The sequence below is a fragment of the Epinephelus moara genome, chromosome 3, assembly GCF_006386435.1.
Source record: "Epinephelus moara isolate mb chromosome 3, YSFRI_EMoa_1.0, whole genome shotgun sequence".
Taxonomy (NCBI): domain Eukaryota; kingdom Metazoa; phylum Chordata; class Actinopteri; order Perciformes; family Serranidae; genus Epinephelus; species Epinephelus moara.
Genome location: NC_065508.1, coordinates 8,005,781 through 8,025,728, shown reverse-complemented (window position 1 = coordinate 8,025,728; position 19,948 = coordinate 8,005,781). Strand labels below are relative to the sequence as shown.

At 39.9% G+C, this 19,948-nt stretch overlaps 1 protein-coding gene across 1 annotated transcript in view; it reads left to right on the top strand.

Moving 5' to 3' along the window:
* The window catches only part of pdlim4 (PDZ and LIM domain 4), a 61,534-nt gene that overhangs the window by 4,840 nt on the left and 36,746 nt on the right, over nt 1–19,948 (top strand). Inside the window, exon 2 of the mRNA XM_050040555.1 lies at nt 9,746–9,897. Within this exon, the coding sequence (XP_049896512.1) occupies nt 9,746–9,897 (152 nt within the window). The remainder of the gene's footprint in view (nt 1–9,745; nt 9,898–19,948) is intronic.

The following is a 19,948-nucleotide window of genomic DNA, read 5'->3' as shown; positions in this document are numbered from 1 at the left end:
GAGAAAGAGCAAGTGGCAGAGAGACAGAAACGTAGTAAAATCACTGATTTAACTGCAGAAGCATTTAGAGAAGAGACGTTGAATATGGCAGCTGTGCTATAAGCCCTTTTGTAAATCTGTGTCAAACCAACGTTGAGGCAGAAGGTGACGCAGGACACTTGTCATTCCCGTCAACTGGCAAACAGTCATCTTGTGGACTGGAATTCACAACTAAGTGTTGGGTAAATAATGGCCCGAGCAGTGTGCAGAATCACTATCCAGCTTCCCGTCTGACACCTTTATACTGTGCATGCTGCTGTGTGGTCTGTTTTGTCTGTCCATGTGTGATGGGATATTGTCTGTGCAGCTTTCAGACAAGTACTGTCAGTGTGGGTAGAGGGTTTGTTTTGCACAGGCCACATTTTTGAACTTGCAATTTGTTAATTTTTTGTATGTTGATCATATTTTTTTTTTTTGATTGATCATTTAGTTTATTAAATATTAAGAAAAGTAAAAAATGTCCATCCCAAGTTCCCAAACCCAAAGGTTACATCTTTAAAGTGCTTGTTTTGTCCAACTTATGGTCCAAATGATAATCAATATCATTCACTTCAATGTCTTAGAAGTAGTCTGTGTTAAATGTGGGCTGGGAGGGTGGGTGGGTGGGGTTTTGTATTTTATTTTGTACCCCCTGATCCTTTCCTGCTTGTGTTCTGTAATGTACAGCACTTTGTGATACATTTTATGTATGAAAAGTGCTCTATAAATAAAGTGATTGATTGATTGATCTGCTACTCAGTTTTAACACACCGATGTAATACCCATAAGGAACAATTAGGGGTTCAGTATCTTGCTCAAGGATACTTCGACATGTGGATTGGCGGAGCCAGGGATCGAAGTACTGATCTTCTGATTAGTGAACGACCCGCTCTTCTTGCTGAGCCACAGTCGACAATATTGTTCAACTTAATCGTTGTGTCTATAAAACGTAAGGAATGTAGATTATATTTTTCCCAAAGCCCAGTTAGATGTCTAACAGTCTTCGATCAAATACGTTCAGTTTATTATCACACAAGACAAAGCAAAGAAACAGATCACCACACTTTAGAAACTGAAACCAGGGAATGTTTGGCAGTTTTACTTGAAAAATGACTTTAATGATTAATCAGTCGCTGTAGCTTAAAAGTGATGTAGCTACAGTTAATTATCAACTTACATTATCTTACTGCTTTCTGTGTGTCTTCTTTTGTTTCCATCTGAATAGGATCTAAGTTGAACCTTAGACTGATACAATATCAGAGAGGCATAAAGTGGAATCTGTCTTAAAATGATACTGACACGCCCATATCTAGATATAAGGGATTAGTGGTTACTCCATTGTAATCATGCCATAAAGAGGCCTCAAAGAGATCCCTCCTGTACGTGATTCCAATGTCAGTGATGAAGGGATCTCTTCACAGCTAATAAGAACAATTACAGAAATCAAAAACTTTTCCAATGCAAGCTTGAGGTAAATAGATGGGATAGAGTAAGCCAGAGTCATGCAGAATCAGTATATTCCTTGACATCTATCACACCTGTAAGTTCCCACTTATTCAAATTTTCTCCTGGTTATGGAAGTTCTGGAATTTGTAGTTAAGAGAAAAACCTTAAGTCATATCAAGTCAAACAGTTTCATGTTTGCTAAGCTGATTTTACAAGGGCACTGGAATCACAAGAACAAGTATAACTTAGATTACATCAGCAGTTATACATCCAACGAACTCCACGTCCTTTGTACCCTTTAATCTCCCAGCGTACGTTTATCCGCCACATACCAGAAGCGGGACATGTGACCTGAAGCCACATGGGTTGTTTCTCTGACGCTGCTGGTTATAATAGTCAGCTTCAGGCCGCTCTTTTCTCCAGGCTAGAATTATAGATGCTGCGAGCTGCATCTCCACAACAGACTGAGCGAAAGATAACAGATGGTACTCTCGAAGAATTTCCTGTTGTCAGTGAAGCTGACAACCCACACTGGAAACAGTATGGGCTGAAGAACAATGCAAGTCCTTGGGTTATTGCTGAGCTTTTCCTGCTCATCTGGTTATCTGATGTATAAAACTGAGTCTCCATGATGGATGTTAATATGGATATGTGTGAGCAGTGCCCTGAGGATGACTTTTTAACCGAAAGGTTGGAAGAAACATCACTAAGGAGCATAGTTGTTATAGTTATAACAGATGAACTTGCTTCAACACAAGGAGACCATGTGGAAAACAAGTTTATGTTCTTTTTATATGTGCTGCATTTAATTAAGCTTCCTGCAGTTTGTCTGTAGACCTTCTCTTGCTGTATGAAATGAGTGTTAAGTCTTGTGCTTTTTAGTTTTAAGCTTTCATTTCATCTTAGTCGACATTCCCACAAACACGTGTTTGTTTCAATGTATTTGCTGCAAGGACTGCTGAGTATTTATATCATGGATGCTCTTATGATCATGCCCAACACACTGAAGCATGACATTGTGAGGAAGAAAGGAAGCTCCTCAGGGAAAGACGATCCCATGTGCAAGAAAAAGTGAGACTTATTACTAATCTGATTACAAATCAAATTTGATGAGTAATATCACACTCATTCTAGACGTACACAAATGCATCAAAGGCTGTAACTAATGTCAAGTGACTCTCCCATTTCCTTGTGCTCTCTTTAAACCCCACATCTTTAATCAGCAGCTGCATTGTTGCTTATTGGTCTTGGCAGGTTCAGTCTCTTTGTTTCAGTGTGATTATCACATACCAGTCAGAACCTTACACCCCCAGGCTATGTAAGGGCTTTCCAGAGCGTCACCAAGGTCATATCCATGGTTATGGTTATCGCAGGTCAAAACAAGCAAACAAAGGCTTTTGACACGTTGCCAGGAATTATTCTCTCCGCTGCTGAGACGTGTGACGCAGTGATCCCGCAGAGCAGAGAGCTTCTCTGTGGGATTCCTGAGAAAAACATGTGACGGTGACAGGTTCTTCTTCCATTAAGCTTATAAATAACCAACCAATAAGTCTTGATTTGGAGGTTTTACTGTCAAAAGACATCTAGATGTCCAGGTTACTCAGAACTAGGGATATAAATCATAACTTTCATCACGTACGATATTATATTGATTCTTTGGACAATGATACGATATTTGCTGATGTCACAAAGTCTGCCATGAAATGTTTTTGATTAGATTCAATTCAAATACCATTAAATATTCTCTTTGTTTTTGTCTTTGCTGCTTAGCATTTGCTGCCTGGTGCTAGGCCATTAGCACTGTTTGAATGTTTAGGAAAGAGGTGTGTTTGGAAGGAAACAGTGACATAGACGTGCCATAGGAATTTCAAAATACATAGATATGTATCAATGCTTTCTCTTTGCATCATATTGGATTTTGATCATTTAATTGATATATAGATCCAGATTGGCGTATCGTTGCACCCTTTCTCAGAAGTGTTGTTTTAGTTGTATTAAATTGGCAATAATTCAATTTACGATACGATACGATATGATATGATACAACATACTTTGTTGTCCCCATAGGGAAATTTGTCTTGGACTCAGGAGCTTCACAAGTATTGCTGCCTTACAATAATAGGCAGATGTAATTCAAGTCAGATGTAGTCATTAAAAAGTTCTCCCAAAAAAAGTATTGAATCTTAAAGCTAAAAAATGTTGACTTTCCAATTAAATTTAGTTTAAACCTAGATATCTAGATGTCTCATGACTTGCAAACTTGCTCTCTGACACGACAGACATGCAATATACCTATGGAGGATGCTGTATGTGTGTGTATGGATCTACATTGTTGGCAGCTGTGGCTCAGAAGGTAGAGTGGTTTGCCCACTAATCAGAAGGTTAGATCTCTGGCTCCTCCAGCCAGCATGTCAAAGTATCCTTGAGCAAGATACTGAACCCCAAAATCCATCGGTGTGAGCGTTAAATCTGAGAAGAAGGTGGCACCTTGTACAGTAGCCTTGGCCACCAGTGTGTGAATGGGTGAATGTGACTGGTAATGTAAGAAACGCTTTGGGTGGCCTTGCATTAAATTAATGCTGACTTATTCTACGACCACAAGAGTTTCTACTTATCTAATATTGAAGTTACTGTGCTACTGTAATTTAAAGTGCCCTTGCTGAAATGTCTATGCTGAACAGAAGCTGAGAATATTAGATAGCCATCCTGGATTGAATATGTGGGTAACATACAACTGTTACAGAAAAGAAACCTCACAAAGGTAGATTTTTGAGGAACGAACGGCTTATATCTCCAACAGAGACACTGATGACAGGACAGAACACTTTGCCCTGAGGCTGACGTCACACTCGATGCAGCTTAGTCACATACACTACATACACACGCTTACACAAACATTCATTCTCCTCTTTACGTCTTCCGTTTCACGCTCAAACACACAGAAAAACACGAGTGGCCACAGTGAAACCACAATCCAGCACACATTCATCAGGCCTCAGCGTGCCACATGATGACTCTGTGTGACATGAGGCTGTCATTTGCTAACCACTTGATCTGTTAGCAATTAACTAGGTCACTGTTTGTTGAGCAGCCCCTTATGGAAACACTGAGACTGCTTAGATTACCCAACAACCAGTTAGGATGCTGTCTGCACCGTCACCATCGAATCCATCGTGGTCACATCTTTCGTGACCTTATCAAAATTGAGTACATTAAGTGATTAATTTTTCTGTTCGCAGCAAGATTAATGTAGATAATTTGATTTTTTCCAGAGTAACAAAAACATCCCCCTTTTGTTGCCACAAATATCTGCTTCAGCTGAAAGCAGGTTTATTGGGTGAAAATTGGATTGAATTCATACCATATGATCTTAAGTTGCTATTTCTAGCAAAGTTGAATCATTTAGTAGAATTTATTGTCTTTCCTCTCCCCTCCCCTCCCAAACCACTTTTCATCATTCACAACAGCTTTGGTTCCATCCTCTGCCTCGGCCAAGATAACTCTTTATTATCTGCAGTCACACACACACGCTGTTTGTTTTAAGACGACAGTCACACCTCATTTTTGAGTTTTATTCTTTATTTAGGCCAACAACATGAAGCTGGTAGAAGCAGAGCATTCAGATTTTGTTACTACCAGTGGTTTCATGTGAGTAAGAAGACAAAAATAAAACCTTAATGATAAAAAAAAAAGGGAAAAAGTTGGTATGGTCTTCAAAGCCATTTGCCCAGGCCATAGAGTATAAAGCTAATTAGAAATTTACATTAATCTCTAAAGCTCTGAAGATTTACATCATAACATCACACTGCATCCGCTGTGTAAAAATAGCAGATCATGATTATGTTTGAACCACGTAACTCCGTACCGTCCTTACATTTCCTTGCAGATGGGAATGTTTGTCCCCTAGTAACAACCTCAGTCATGCCATTGTGGCACTCGGCATACCACTGTGTGTGTGTGTGTGTGTGTGTGTGCGCGCAAGTGTATGTGTGTTCTTGTATATTTGTGTGTGATTCATGCTATTCATGGCCTGACCCTGAGGTGATATAACTCACTCCTGTGTGTGTGTTTGGGGGGTGCATGAACTTTGGTCCACTATGACACAACCCAGGCACAAACCCAAGACACACACACACACACACACACACACACACAAACATTTCAAACGCATTCTCGCCAGGGTGGTTGTGCTGAATGGTGCGGGTAAACTATAACCTCCAGTTAGTGACTGTCAACAAATGCACTCACATAAAACTCACTTCCCAGCCCCCATGCCTTTGCCTCTTTGAAAGACTCAATCTTTAATTTCCCGTAGATTATGCCTGCTCAGCTGTGTAGTTTATGTCAGATTTCCACCAAAGCAGTACATGAATAAAGTGATTTTAGGTGATTTTACTTTCCTATGACTCACACACACACAAACATTTACACACATTTCTAACCATGCCCCCTGACCTCACAGTTTACCGGATCTGAGTCAGGGACTTTTGGGCGGTCAGAGGCTGTAAATTAGGAATTCCACATCTGAACCACACGACTCAGCTATTAGCACTTCATGGAGCGTGAACTTGTGTGCCTTTGCTCTTAAAAGGCTCTTCTTAGTTAGCGAGACTGCTTCTCTCACACAAGCAAATCCTCTCTGTCTTTTTTCTGGGTTCAGGCCATTGCTCTGCACAGTCTTATCTTAATTTGTCTCGGATTAGATTACTAATATCTGTTAGTTGTGACAGTAATTGTTATTTCAAGCGTTATTTCAACACAAGGTTTCACCGTTCCAAAAACAATACATCTTAATGTGCAGCTGTCAATGTAATATGCTTTGCAAGATTTTTTTGGGGTCAGGCAGTGGGCGCTCTAAGAGAGTTCTCGACTTTAAAAAGATTAATCACTGACACTTGACATGCAAAGGGTTCATTAACAGGGAAATCATCCTAAAGCTTCTGTTCCTTATGTATTTATGGATACAGGTAGTCGTTTTAGCCTTTTAGCCCTCAGGCATGTTAAAAGTGCTGGAATCTGAGCGCCTACCTGGTTCAGATTTGTTAGAAAAATCTGATAATTTGCTTTTTTTAATTTATTTGGTGATATATTTGGTGTCTATTTGCCAATAGATGAAACAATAAGTCGACAGTAATAGTCTGATGATTAAGAGAAAACTAATCTGCAGCTATAATGATTGAATTTTTTAGGGCATAAAAGTCAAACATTTGAGAATTTCAACCTCTCAAACGAGATGCATTTCTCAAACCCAGTCTCACTCCGAACTCATCATATACAGACGTTTGGTCAGTGGCCCCAGGCATCAGATACAGATACACCAAGGCACCCTTTAGCAGCGATATGAAATGCACCATGCATTTTTTTGACGCTCCAAGTAACTGCTTTAAGAGCAAGAAAGTCTGCACAGGGTGGATCGGAAGGGATGTGAATAGGTCAAACAAGCTTTGGACTTTCACCAGGGAGATCTATGTTCATGTCTGGTGTGAAACCAAAAGTCAGTCACCTTATTTTAATGTATATTATTACCTAGTGTGCTAGTATGTGTAGAATAACGTAACATCACACCTAACCATGTGCTTTTACTGCCTAATTCTAAGGACGTAAACCTAAAAATGAAGTAAAGGTATGTTTGTGACACAAATTTATTTTGCTCTGGAAAACATTTAAATTGTCTCGTAATATAAAGAAAACTAAATTTATAGTTTTTGGAAATAGAACAAAAAGAGATGGGGACATTGAGTTAAAGATTTGTAATGATAAAAGTGAAAGAGTTTTTGAGACTGAGTTCCTCGGGGTAGTGATAGATGATAAAGTAACATGGAGACAACATATTGATTATATAAAAAGTAAAATATCAAAATCAATAGCAATCCTGTATAAATCTAAGGATATACTAAATTATAAATGCTTCTATATTATTTATTGTTCACTTATACTTCCATATATGTCGTACTGTGTAGAACTGTGGGGATCAACTTTTAAAACAGCTATCAACTCAATAATTGTGTTACAAAAACGAGCTATTCGTCTTATCAATAAGGCTGGTTATTATGATGAAATCACATGTTTTGAAATTCAGTGATTTGGTTTATTTTAAAATAATGCAAATAATGTACAGAGTAAAAACAAAGTCACTGCCGGATACAGTACAAAGATTCTTTTCTGTGCGGGAGGGGAAATATGGTTTAAGAGATGTTTCTAAGTTTACTGTCCCAAAAGCTAAGAAGGGAATTAAAAGGAGATGTATTTCTGTTGTTGGGGTTAGATTTTGGAATGATGCTGACTTAAATTTACAAATGTGTAACTCGTTGTTGATTTTTAAACAAATGGTTGTTAAGGCTTTTTTTTGAGAGTTATAAATTGGAATAGTTTTTTTTTTTTCTTTTTTTCTTATAAATGTTGGGTAGCTTAATTTAGGATTTATGTAGGGTAGGCAAATATAAGCATTATGCTTCAGCCTATACCTTTTCAGTCATTACCATCATATATTAATTAGCATTTTTTGTGTTACCTAGAATGTTTATATTTATGATTATTATTGTTGTTGTTGTTGTGAAAATCTGTGTATGTTCTTATGTTGTATGTGATGGTGATGACTGAATAAAACCCATACATAAAACATACATTATAAATTTATTTCGAAAAAGAGACTGTTTGCAGATAATGACCAGAAACTGTACAATTCCTGTGAAAGCAGAAGTTTATTTTAAAAGACAAAAATGCATGTAACAAGTGTGAATTGACATGCCGTACCTCTGCATTTAAAACTGACGCAGGAGGGGTACAGAGAGTGTCAACTTTTGATGTGTAAGGACACTAAAATTTGAATTTCTTCGACTGTTTGACCTTTGTTTCAACAAAACAAGCAATCTGAAGACATTTTCTAGGCTCTGGTTTGTCGTTTTTCACCATTTTATAGATGAAACAATTTATTAAGAAAATAATCAGGCCATAAATCAATAATAAAAACAACTGGCGCAGCCCTACTAGATGGTTTTCTTTTCTTTCTTCTTTCTGACTTTCAGCCATTTGCCATCTGCCAACAGCTGTGGCTGCTGATAGATATGTAAACATACTCATGGCAGTGTGTTTAGAACAGTTAATGAATATTAAGTCCCTATTGTGATTGTGAGTAGCAAACCAAACTCTTACTTAGGCAATATAAAAAAATGTCACAGATTATTGCCTAAGATTCCCTCAAAAACATTGTGACTGTAGCAATTGCATCCAGCTGTTGAAAAGCTCCTCACATTTAATGGTTGGAAAAATACAGTCAAACTAAACTCATACATGTCATAGTTTGACAGCGCATGGAACGCACAGAGACGACCGGAGACACGATGACAATTGTTCGCATTTCATTACACTTTTGTTTTCATTGCGAATAAAGAATATTTTTCCTGTGCAGCTTGCTGCCATATGACAGCGACTGTTTTACTGTGCATGTCTTGGTGTGATGATGGAGCATTTGATTGGTAGTTTCTTCTTATTTATGTCGGCCAAAACCATACGACCAGTCAGAGGCGGCCTGGAAATAGCAGGGACATTTGTGTGTGCGTATGTGTGTGTGTAATAATGGAAAATTGTTATCATATGTTACTTAGTGCGTCTGTGAAGGTGAAACATACCCAGGGGGACACCCACCTCCCCCATTCCTTCTGCCCTCTTCATCGCCTCCACCTCCCTGTGGAGCTTAAATGTCCACAGATCGGTGTGTTTCTAGAATGAAGGATCACAGAGAGGAACCTGCTCACTGTCCAGCAGCTCAACGATAACCTTTAAAATTGAAGCGATGTGGACAGATGTTTTACAATATCAATACCATCCAAGTGACAAATCAAGAAAAGCTACAAGAGCATATTGAGCAGATGTCTGAAATAAATCATACCTTCCACAGAAACCATTGTTATGATTCAGATGCAAACTCTCAGTCCTGCATTTCAAAAGGCCAGGCACGTAAAAATGTTCCAGTTTTTCCGAGTATTTCACCACCTCCAAAACTCTGAGTGGCCTCTCACTTCCCCGTGTCGTTGTTACTGGCTTTTGAAAATGTAAACCCAGAGTGCTGCCCAAAGCAATATTACATAAATCAAAAGAAGACTGCTTGTTGTTGAATTTGGCCTCCGTGTTGACACTCCTGGGCTAATACTTTTTCTTTTCCTTCTTTCTTTTATCTGACAGTTTGACACCACTTATAATAGTCCTTTCCTTTTTCTTTTTTTGTGTGCTTGTATTGCTGTGTGTGTGTGTGTATGTGTGTGTGTGTGAATGCTTCCTCCAGGTAACACCAGGCAGCAAGGCAGCCCAAGGTGACCTGTGTCCAGGCGACACCATCTTGGCCATCAATGGCGACAGCACAGAGCTCATGACACACATGGAGGCTCAGAACAGGATCAAAACCTGCACTCAGCAGCTCACACTTAACATCAGCAGGTATGGAAACTTGTCTCTCCTTACCAGACTGCATTAGTCATCTGACCAAACCATAATGTGGTTGCCAGGCTGGCTGTCATTTTTAGTCACCTTATAGTTTGAATTATTAAGATACTACACAGTTATACTTAAGCTTAATAATGAAAATATCACATAATAGAATGTTTGAAAGCTCAAACGCAGTTCTTTGTACTTTACGTGTGTTAAACTTGCTTTGCAGTATGATTTTCCATCCACCCCAAAGATGACTGGTTACTTTGCCTCTCAAGACTTCACAAATTTCTTTTTTTGTTCATGTTTATCCGGTTATTTGTCCGCTGAATCAATTTGCACATTCTTCTGTGATGTTGACGAGTTAGTCGAACTTTTCACCCCACAGTAAAACAACTTCATTTGCTTCTCTATTGTCTCTAAAACAGATGCCTGTGCACATGCAAGTAAATGCACCAGTGCACGTGCAGCGCTGTCTGGTTCAGAATTTGACAGCTATATTTAAATATCTGATTTTGGGATGTAGGTTTTGCAGTTTGCTGTCCCTAGTTTTTATATGTTAAAAAAGTGGTTGCCATTAGGTGAAGAATTAGTTGCCAGTTGCCAATAGCAACCTGGAAACAGCTGCTGTCGAATGGAATGGCCCATAGTGTGTTTAGAGTTTGGCAGATCAGGAAAAGCTCATACAGCCAATTTTTGTATTTCGTCATATGGGAAGTTTTGGAATTGAGCAACAATCTTGTTTGTTGTGAGGTATGAGGATTGAAAGGACACAGACACACATAAAAAGAAATCCAAATCATATCCTTTGTGTATTTGAGGCAAAGCTACCTTGCATGATTTATTTAGTTTGCCACGTCACCAGAATGTAGTTTACTGTATGTTTCCTGTTATTGCTTGCAGATTTTATAATTTATGAGCCCTTTTTTCGTCAGAATATGTGACATACTGTATATTCGGCCCGTTTTCCACGGAGGATGACTGAGGGGAACTATGACGTTCAGAATAATTGGATATCAGGAAATGTTGCAAACATTAGTCACTTGCTAATCAGTCGTCACTGCTGTGACCCTCAGCGGGGCCACTCATGGTTTTTGCTTTTAGGCTCATTAAGTGAATCGAGTTGAAAAACTTGAGTTATTTTTTATGACCAAGGTCATTTACTGCCTCTCGTCCACGAACACATATTGTTTCTATTTCTGGTGGGTCTGCTCAGCTTGGCACAGTCGAGTCCTACGGACAGATGACAGGTTTACGACTGTTTAAATGATCGACTCTCTGCTCCTATAGCGCGCCGTCAAAGTCAATGAGGCTTGTTCATACAGTGAGTCAGACGCTGACCTTTTGAAATGGACTTCACAGGTCGATATTGTGCATTTTTCCAGCTCATGAGGTGGAAAATTAGCTTCAGCTCCTCAGCATCATTTTTAGAGTGAGCATGTGAAGATGGATGATTTGGCCTTAAACGCAGGACAGGAGCAGTGTGTTTCTGTCAGCATAGCAGAGCGGAAATCATCCATCTAAACAGTTAATGACAGAGAGAGCGAGAGCAGGGTGGGAGATGGGGGATAACTAAGGAAAAACTGAAATGTCAGTTGCTTCCCACATTTCTATTAGATGATTACTTGGGGTTGCCAGAGAGCTGGAAAGTGCAGAGCGAATCTGGCGACCTCTGAATCCCGTCCTCTCAGATGAAGAACACTGTGTGGTTTCAGCCTCAGTTACAAGTGACAGCTGCCAACTAGTGCTTCGGCTCTCTCCTTATAGGGCAGCAGACAACACAGTCTCTCTCCTGTAATGGTTTGGAGCATGACTTGCAGATGCAGTGGAAATAAGAATCACTCTCTGAGTAATCAGACCCGTCAGATAAGCAAAGATTCACACATGCACACCTCCATATTCAGACGGAGAAGCACTCTGGTTTTTTTTATCTTTCTCGCTGCACTGTTTGTGTTTTATAGTTTGCACTCTAGCATACAACAGCCCTCCCCTTCCCCACAGCCTGAAGCTGAAGCCATCCATATATCAAGCTGAGCGGCTGAGCGTGAAGTGGTTTGTCCACATAGGGATAGTAAATTTATTTAAGGATGCATAAAGTAGTATTCAGAGTAAAGGCCTGGGGAGCTCCTCTGCAGCTGCAGGAGCACAGAAAGGGCACTCCCGTACTCAAACACTTGCACCCTAATGTACCTAAATTCAACATCAATTTTCCTGTGAGAAGTCCAAGTATTTGAACACATTGTAAGAAGTAATTAAGTGTGATGAAACGCAGGAGCGATGTAAAGTGATGGATATCATGTGATTCCATTAGCTGATGTTTGGCTTCACATAAATTCTTAACCTGCATTTTATTGGAGCTCTATCACAGATATACTGACTGATATATTCAAATGTAAGATATATTTTTTAGTGAATGCACCCAAGTGGAAAAATGTACACGTTTTCTATGTAGTTTTAGGTGTACATACTTGGTGTTTTGGGGGATTTCTTGGATCTTGACCATAATTTCAACTGATGTAATGGCTTTAAAGAGGTTAAATCAGTTTAGTGATTGATATGGTGTCCCCATTTGAGTAAGGTATTTCATTCTTGGTTATTTAATTCCCCCAAAAACAATTTTTTGCCAGTCAAAATCAGGTAGAATTCAATGGCTTTAGGTGTACCATATATATATATATGAAGGTAAAATGCAGGTAGAAGAAATGTAAAGCAATCTAAAGCTGACATTGCCATGATGTTAGCATAGATATTTCACTCTCATTAAGCTCCTCTAACTAGTGTTTATACTTAAAATGTATTTCTCTAAATTATAACCACAAGTGAACCACTAGACATAGTTATGGTATTCATCAATCACCCTTTAATTTCCCATTGAAACAGACAAGATAGCAACACAGCAGAGGCAGAACAAGGCCAGCTGCTGGTATGTGACCTTTCTGCAGTATATTGCCTGAATAATTACGGTCTTAACCGGCCTGCTGCTGGACATGAGGAGGATGAGGGCATGTCTGAGAGATAGGCATGCACCTTTGGCTCCAGAGCACAGGGCTGAAATGAACTGCTGGTGAAGGGCAGTTAAGACAGAGTGTCAGGGGCTCCAGCTGGAAAAAGAGGAAAATTTAAACATGGATATGAAGCTTTAGGGTTGTTTGGTCAAATAGATTAAAAGAGCAGACAAATAGCCGTGTTTATAAAAAAAGGGGGTGGCTGGAAAAAGGTGGGAAATAATGAGAAAAAGGGAAATATAACAATGGTGGACAGAGAGAGGGAGGTTAAAGCCAAGTAGAGGAGCGGTGAATCAGAGGGAGCAAGTGAGAAATCCATCTGGGCTCTTCTCTTGCCTCGATTGCTGTTTTACAGCCAACGTTTTCTGCTGGGTGCATTGCTGGAAATTCAATTACAAAGACAGCGCAGTGAAGCTCAGAGTTGGATTTCTCTCCCTGAGATACAGGGCATGCATCACGATGAGTTTTTGAAATAATCTTTGAATAATTCTGCTGGACATTATGGAAGTGGGATGAAGGGTCAACTTTTTTTTCGCACCTTCTCTGAAGTCAAACATAAATTAAAGGTCCAGTGTGTAGGATTTAGTGGCATCTAACGGTGAGGTTGCAGAACTGAAACTTCTACTTTGTGCCAAGCGTGTAGGAGAACTAAGGTGGTCGATGCAAAAAACTTGAAAATGCAAATGGCCGAATTGAGAGCCAGTATTTGATTTGTCTGTTATGGGCTAGAAACAACATCCATGGACTCCATGGAAGAGGACCTGTTCCATATGTACATTTAAACAACCCTTTTGAGGCTGGCAGTATATTCGTCTCATACTCCAGTTTTCCCAAGCAGTTATTTTCAACATATCGCCAGGTGATTAAAGCATTACATTATGTGCTCTGAACACCTTGTGTGAGGCGTTTTCCCAGGAAAAATGCTGCACAGGAAGTTGTGTTGGTAAACAGCAACGGTCACTATGACTGAGCAGGCAAACAAAACAAAGCGCCACAAATAAACTCAAACTTCATCAACAGGATAAAAGAGGCCACAGTTTAGGCTGCTGCTAATTAACCACCAAAATAAAATGGAAATAATAAAATGCATAAATAAAAGACTGCAACTGTTCTCCCAGAAGTCCCCTGGTAGTCTGTTTTCCGGTTGTTATTAATTATTCAGACAATGGCGATGCCATGGTCATATGTTAAAGAGTAGAGAGCACTTGTGTTATTTACTGAAGGGGATTTCAAATATGGGATTTTGAGTTACTTGGAAACACTCAGTTGTGGGCTACAGGAATAACTGAGGATTATTTAATTGCAACCATTGATTCTGGAGTCACCAAAAAAAAAAAAGAGAGAAAAATTGGGAGTGACTCGAAAAGCTCACGCTGACTCAATAAAAAATAATATTTCAGAGGACACCAGTTCTCAGCCCTCATTAAAAGACGCCATAAAATACTCCAAACAGTCACAGAGAGTCAAAGAGGAAGAAACAGGAGACCCTGTAATTTTGTGTTGCTGCCGATGGACAAAATATATGAGTCTACACGTCTGCTGTGAACCAAAATTACAGTACACTGGATGCATCTGAGCTTGAGGTCTTGTGCAATACAAGAATGCTTCTTTGTAACGTCTCCACATTTATTACTTTCATAACCCCCGTTTTTCATTATTCCTATTATGGAGCATTTTGAAAAGCGCTCTGCATCGAGGGGGGTTTCAGGTAAGGTGCCTCGGGAAGCTCATGCAAGCAGAGTAGGTAATAAAAAGGCTTCATGAAGATTTGGAGGCAGCTGGAGTTGTTTTTTCCTCAAAAAATGCTGCCGTTAAAGGAAAATTCAACCAGATATTTTTAGATGTCCTTAATCTGTGTTTTCCAGAATCTATTTTTGTTGTGATTAACAGCGTTGTCGTATTTTTACTGCAGACGGTGATCGTTCCAAAAATATGTTTCAGTAGTAACCCCAGGAAATCTGTCTGAGCTTCCTACATTCACTTGCGTTTTATGTCATATGCTGAATCAAAACACATCTTGCAGCTGCATTAAAGTCTGGCGAACTGAGGCTGAGGGGGATACAGTTACTACTCGTAGAGATGGATATGATTTTTTCCGTGTAATTCTATAAGCTGTTGCTCTTTTATTTTAAGATTTATTATATTATAACATTTGTTGAAAGCAGTTGGTCATGCTATCGGCATGGCTGTAGGGATGGCATCAGGTAGCCTGTCTACCACTTTGTTCCAGAATTAAATATTTCAACGATTTTTGGATGGATTATCACCAGATTTTGTACAGATATACATGATTTCCAGATTCCTACTGACTTTGTAGATCTCCTAACGTTTACCTGTAGCACTCCCACCAGGTTGACATTTGTGGTAGTGAGTGAAATGTCTTGACGACTATTGGATAGATTGCGATAAAATTTGCAGCAGACATTTGTGTCTTCCTCTCAGGATTAATTGTAATAATTTCGGTCATCATCAAATCAGATTTTTAATTTGTTCAATACTGTGGTTTGTAATCATATAACAGACTGTATAAAAAATGGATGTAGCTACCATGACAACACCCATTGGTTTGTGGACTCCTATTTTGAGGTCTTGTTTAGCATTTTGGCTGTGGCCATCTTGGATATTTAGAGTGACCATACAGTATTAGGATGAGAGGATGGAGCTGTGGAAGAGTCACTGAAGCGGCCTGCCCTTAATTGTGCGTAACTTTAAGCCTTAATAAAATGTAGTTATAAGAGTAAGTTATATAAAAATTCACCGCCTGTGCAGTTGTCATGAAGGTGGAAATTATTTTTATCAGGCTGTAAACATGTTCATTTCTGTTGTAAAGTTTGGTGTTTTAACATGGGTGTCTATAGGTATTGAAAAAAGGAAGGAATGAAAGAGAAAATAAAGAAGGTAAGACGAGGACAAAAGTGCTCTAGGTCACCCCTTTACCACAGCTTTCCATTTTCCATCAGGCCTCCCCACTGATGCAGGCCTGTCATCGCTCCAGTGTGAGGTGTAACACCCTTTGCGAGTTTCTGTTAGTTCCTGGCATTGGTGATCAAATGGAGCTGTGTCGTCTCACTGAGGAGGAAAAATGGCCGCCACCCCCGCCACGCACACTGTCCAGAGTTCACTGTAATGTCAGAGGACCTGGAGAGACACACTGGGCCCATATTGGAGTGTGTCATGTCTGCCTTGCTTGGCTTTCATATCCTGAGATCTAAACAGTCTTTGAATACAGGATCCAGCTGTGGAGGAAACCTCTCTCCTTCAGTATCTCTCTGTTCTTCTTTTCACGCTCTTCCGTTGACCTCCTCATCGTCTCTGACCTCCATATACCAATCACCATCTCCCTGTCCAAACCTAATTCCCAATTCACTCATCCACTATTTCTTATTTTTATATCTCCTCATCATGTCTTTCTATTCCATCTCTTCCACCCTGCCTTCACCTCCCTGCAGTTCCCCTCCTTGTGCCAAAGCTTATTGGAGAAAGCCATGTGGTCATGGAGGCCTGAGTGACGGATGACGGTGGTTTGGATGTGTGTTTTCACCGCTGGTCAGGCAGTTCGGAAAGACTCCTGCTGGGGTGGCAAGTTAAATGTGCTGAGAAATGAGTCATGATGCCTGAGCTGTGTGTGTTTTTCTGACTCTGTGTCTTGCTCTGGCATTCGAGTGAAGTAAGGACACCCTGCTGTCTTTATTTCAATTTTACTTACTGTTGAAAGGAAAATGTAGGATTAGGTACATTTGTGCTGCAGATGGTTTAGAGTTTAACACTCAGTTTACCCCAAATAACACAAAAACATATGTATAAACATACATAAGGTGTTATCGGACCACACAATTCTGGGGACTCCCTGAGATGAACTGCCCACTGGGAGCCTCTGCTGAGAAGTTCATGGCTTCAAGGGATTTTTCTCTGTTTGCATTCACGCCGCCAATAGGAACACTGAAGGGATGTGCTTTGAGATGGCCGGTGGTTGGTATATCGCCAACAGTTTTGCTTAGAGGTGTCAAAACCAAGTTGTATTTCTACCCTCACATATATGCTTTGTAAAACCTGGACATCACTGTCAGTCCATTTTTTGTTAAGAGCTGTTGTTTTGTGTCGTTTACGCGGCTAACAGATGTTAAAAATATGGTTGTTGTCCGTGCTGCATTGGCTGTGTTCGACCAAGCAACGTACACTTGCATTGCTAATAGTTCCTCTTGTGCTGGGTGAGTATCTACTCTGAAATGGGAGCTAATAAAATCAGCGTTCTAAGAACTATGATCATTCCTATTTCTAACAGTGTGGACACAACAAAATGAGGCGCTCTATGAAAAAGTTCCTTTTTTGCTTCCACTCATATACAGTGGGAGTGAATTAAATTTCATTCATGCTGTTCAAAACAATGACAAATTTAGAAAACAGTAGCCAACACATCCACTGGTCTCAGCAGAATACGAAATACATAATCTTATTAATCTTTGGGCACAAAAACAAACCCATCTGGCCAACCACCATAGATAAATAATAATAACTAGATTCAGGACGCCAAAGTGGCGCCTATTCAGTCCAGTGGAACTGCTTGCCTGAACTGAATCTTAAAAATCTTGGAGTGAATGATGTCATTGGAAGATCTTTTATCTTGTATTTCTTTACTTGAGTTTGTTATCTGTGCCATCAGTAAACCAGAAAAATAAATGCAATAAAAGTGGTGGTCAAATAATAGGTCCAAAAGTTCACCTTCTGGCTTTTCAGAGCTTTCAACTGTATCTAACAGTCTTCTTCAGTGACTGAAACTGGAGTGTTTTGCACTAAGGTCATGTAGGTGTAAGGACTAGGTCAAGAGATAGCAGGTGGTTGTAAGAGATCACATAGATGGTCATTGTCGTTGCACTGGAATGGCCTCCTTGAACTGTCTCTGGCCGCCACTGACTGAGCAAATGCCGTGAAAAAGCTAGTAAGTGGACCTTTGAGTTGAATTAGAAATGTGGACTATGCTGTAGTGACGAGAATGCTCATGTCACTGTCAGTGGGAAATATAGATAAATATTTTTTGAAGAAATACAAGATCAGTTTGTACAGTTGGTTAGGATTTGAATCGAGGACATGCAGTAACGAGGGGTAAGGCATGGATAAGGCATTTAGGTGATGTGTAATGTATGTGGTATGAGTGCATATCTGAGCCCTGCGGAGAGAGAAATGCAAATTTGATCATGATCTGGAGGGCAAACTCAAAGCAAGAGCAGAGGGTTCAGGATGAATCAGAGAAAACAGGCAGAGAAAAGACAGAGAGTCAGACCATGGAGGATTTGTGGAGGATTTGCCCCCGCTGCCTTGCTTTGACTCGAGGACCTGTGACTCACAGCTGAAGAATTATGCACAAGGCTGCATGGGACCAAAGGAACACAGGACTCCAGCTGGGACAAAGACAAAAAGAAACCTCCAAAGAACCCAACTCACACACAAACCCCTCCGCGACCAGCACTGCTGCCTTCTCCTCCTTCATCCCTTCATCGCATCAATCCTCTCACGCTCTCCCAAGGTCTCTTTTTTGTGGTGGTTATAAACGCAACATCAATGGAGTTAGAGAGGCTGTGTGGTGGAATGGGAGGATGGGGGACCACAAACCTCCCTCCCTTTTTGCTCTCTTGCATTGATCTTGTCATCACTCAGATGTAGATCCCTCCTAGTGACCACCCTCAGGTCTGCAGATGAAAACCCCAGAACTCGTATTTAAAAGGTGATCATCTCCCTTGACTCTCAAAACGGAAAGCATTTATACTCTTCTAACATTACAAAATAACAGAGGGAGTGCTTCAGTGGTGTCTGATGTATCAGAGGGCTGAAAACCATTCTTTTTTTGATGGATTTGACAGAGTGAGGCAACGAGGCAAGACTCTTCAATGAACCCTAAAATGTTCCGTGATCAGCCGCATCTTAATTTGAGGGCACTTGGTTTTTTAGCCGTCTGTCTCTCGTGCTCCTCCTCGAACATGGCGATCCTGTGCAGCCAAAGTAAACTCATCCACCGCTCCAAAAACCAGATCTCCTCAATCAGGAAATTAAACCTGGCAGGGGGAGGTCAGGCAAGGGAAAATATGACCAAAGGAAAGAAAAGGAAAGTCGTTGTGATGACCTGAGACTTTCGTCTTTCTCTTGTGCTTCTGCATGTGTTGTTCTTTCTTTCCCCCTTTACTTTTGTCTCTTTTTGTCTTTTACCCATCCAGTCTTATGTGGCTGACCTGTTTCTTATGAATGAGGAATATCAAATAAATTGTGGCCATTGAAAACAAAAACAAGTAAATTAGAGGGACAGTACACCCCAAAATCAAAATACATATTTTTCCTAGTACCTGTAGTGTTATTTATCAGTCTAGATTGTTTTGTTGTGAGTTGCTGAATGTTGGAGATGTCGGCCTTCACTCGAATACATGGAACCATATGGCACTCGGTTTGTGGTTCTGAGAGACTTGAAAGCTCAACAGCAATGTCTCTTTCCCGAAATCATGACCTGGTTACTAAAGATAATCCACAGATTGTTGTGAGCAGTTTCATGTACATGTAGAGCTGTTTTCTTTCTACCGAACCACACTCGCCAGCTGTAACAATACGCAGAAGGAAGTGTGCATCTACTTTAGGCTTGTGCTTGTGACTGCGCAATACAGTATGTAAACATAATGGTATTCCCTTGGCTGAGCTGTTACGTTAGCTAGCTTAGTGATGCTAACAGAGGTGGGTAGAGTAGCCAAAAATTGTACTCAAGTAAGAGTACTGATACTTTAGAACAATATTACTCAAGTAAAAGTAAAAAGTAGTCATCCAAATAATTACTTGAGTAAGAGTAAAAGAGTATTTGGTGAAAAAACTACTCAAGTACTGAGTAACTGTTGAGTAACGTCAGATTTATTTGTAAAATAAGAACATGAACGTAATCAATCAATCAAAGATAATAATCTGCAAATTCATGTATTTTAAACGATACCCCTTTAACTAAAACAAAATAAATTAAATCTTTACAAACATAACATAAATCAAGGCACAAGAAACACAAATATATTCTTATATATACTGTACAT